Genomic DNA, 1,319 nt, shown 5'->3' on the forward strand with positions numbered 1-1,319 from the left:
AGAGAGAGAGAGAGAGAGAGAGAGAGGGAGAGTGAACTATCCTGCAATACTTCAGTGTCGCGCATAAAATATTCAGTACCCAGCTGTTTGGTCTATATACGGTATTGAAACGCAACGCGGGTAATAAGTTGCAGAGACTTCACCTCAGATCACAGAGCATGGATGACCACAACCTTAAATTTACTGACTGGAAGGTCCATGGTTCGAACCGACCTGTCTCTCGACTCCCTTTGTCTAGGCTTGGGAAACCTGGAAGTGTTTCAGCCCTCATGCTTCCTTCGGGTGGTATGACAGCTTGGCACCGAGTGTTACAGGTGAACGATTTTTTCCGATAACCCAAGGATTGCCTCAAACAGGAGTCCTAGTGTGGACTGTCAGAAGAGCAAACCCTTCAGTACTCACATCACACTAATGCGCCTCACTAATTTGCACTTCCGGTGACCATAGTCAACAATAATTGTAGTCATGGGAATTCTCGGAAACTTTGTGCCATCCTGCAGGCGGATGGCTCAACCGGCAATCATGTTCAAATCCAAAATCACATAGCCAAGTTGAAATTCTAGTGTTACTTGAGAGTAGCAGCTACGAAAAGACACTTCGAATAATGTAGTTTACCTGGAGGAATCTCATTACGATATGGAGGTCGTTTTCTTGAAATCGACGTTGACCGAATTTCAATCCGAGCGAACACCATGTAGACGGATACCGAACGCTACTTTCTGGTTTGTGTGCAATGAACAATTTTTCCGGCCGAAAACATTACAGTTTGTCGACGTACTAGCGCCGCAACTTTGTCAGCCAGATCGGCCCAAACTAACCTAGTAACCACCGCCCTGTTCAAAATAGCACTCCTTTACGGGAACAGAGTAAGTGAACCTGCAAGTAGTGTAATGCAAAAGTGGTGATTACTTCACCTACTCCTCTTCGTCGCCTACTTTTTAGGCAGAAGTGACTCAGAACTGATGCAACTAAGCGGAAAAATTAACATCAACCACACGCAATACTACAAATTGGAGAACAAGGGACCATTGAACACGATTGAAAGCTAAACTTGACAAGGTAAGAACGATACTGGGAAGATGGCTTCCTCTGGGAAGGAAACTCCAGGCTTATCAGGGTATTCTACGGTTTACCGCTTTATCCAGTGGATTCGGGTGCAGAACTCTTGTTTAAATAACCACAAACATATGCAGCACATCGACCAAAACAACCTGGAGGCCGCATTTAAAAACAGTAATTGCGCTCTGCTCATGTTTTGTGGGAGGACTCTTAGAATTAGAACTCTTCGTCCCCTCTTATAATAATAATAATAATAATAA

At 44.3% G+C, this 1,319-nt stretch overlaps 2 protein-coding genes across 2 annotated transcripts in view; one reads left to right on the forward strand and one right to left on the reverse strand.

The window, feature by feature from the left end:
• The window catches only part of T265_08390 (hypothetical protein), a gene marked incomplete at both ends in the record, with an annotated part of 63,675 nt that overhangs the window by 31,579 nt on the left and 30,777 nt on the right, over window positions 1-1,319 (reverse strand). The window lies entirely within an intron of this gene.
• T265_08392 (hypothetical protein) overlaps window positions 1-1,319 on the forward strand; it is a gene marked incomplete at both ends in the record, with an annotated part of 6,842 nt that overhangs the window by 516 nt on the left and 5,007 nt on the right. The window contains one exon of the mRNA XM_009174186.1: window positions 149-314. Within this exon, the coding sequence (XP_009172450.1) occupies window positions 149-314 (166 nt within the window). The remainder of the gene's footprint in view (window positions 1-148; window positions 315-1,319) is intronic.

The sequence above is a fragment of the Opisthorchis viverrini genome (assembly GCF_000715545.1).
Source record: "Opisthorchis viverrini unplaced genomic scaffold opera_v5_216, whole genome shotgun sequence".
In the NCBI taxonomy this organism is placed as follows: Eukaryota; Metazoa; Platyhelminthes; class Trematoda; order Opisthorchiida; family Opisthorchiidae; genus Opisthorchis; species Opisthorchis viverrini.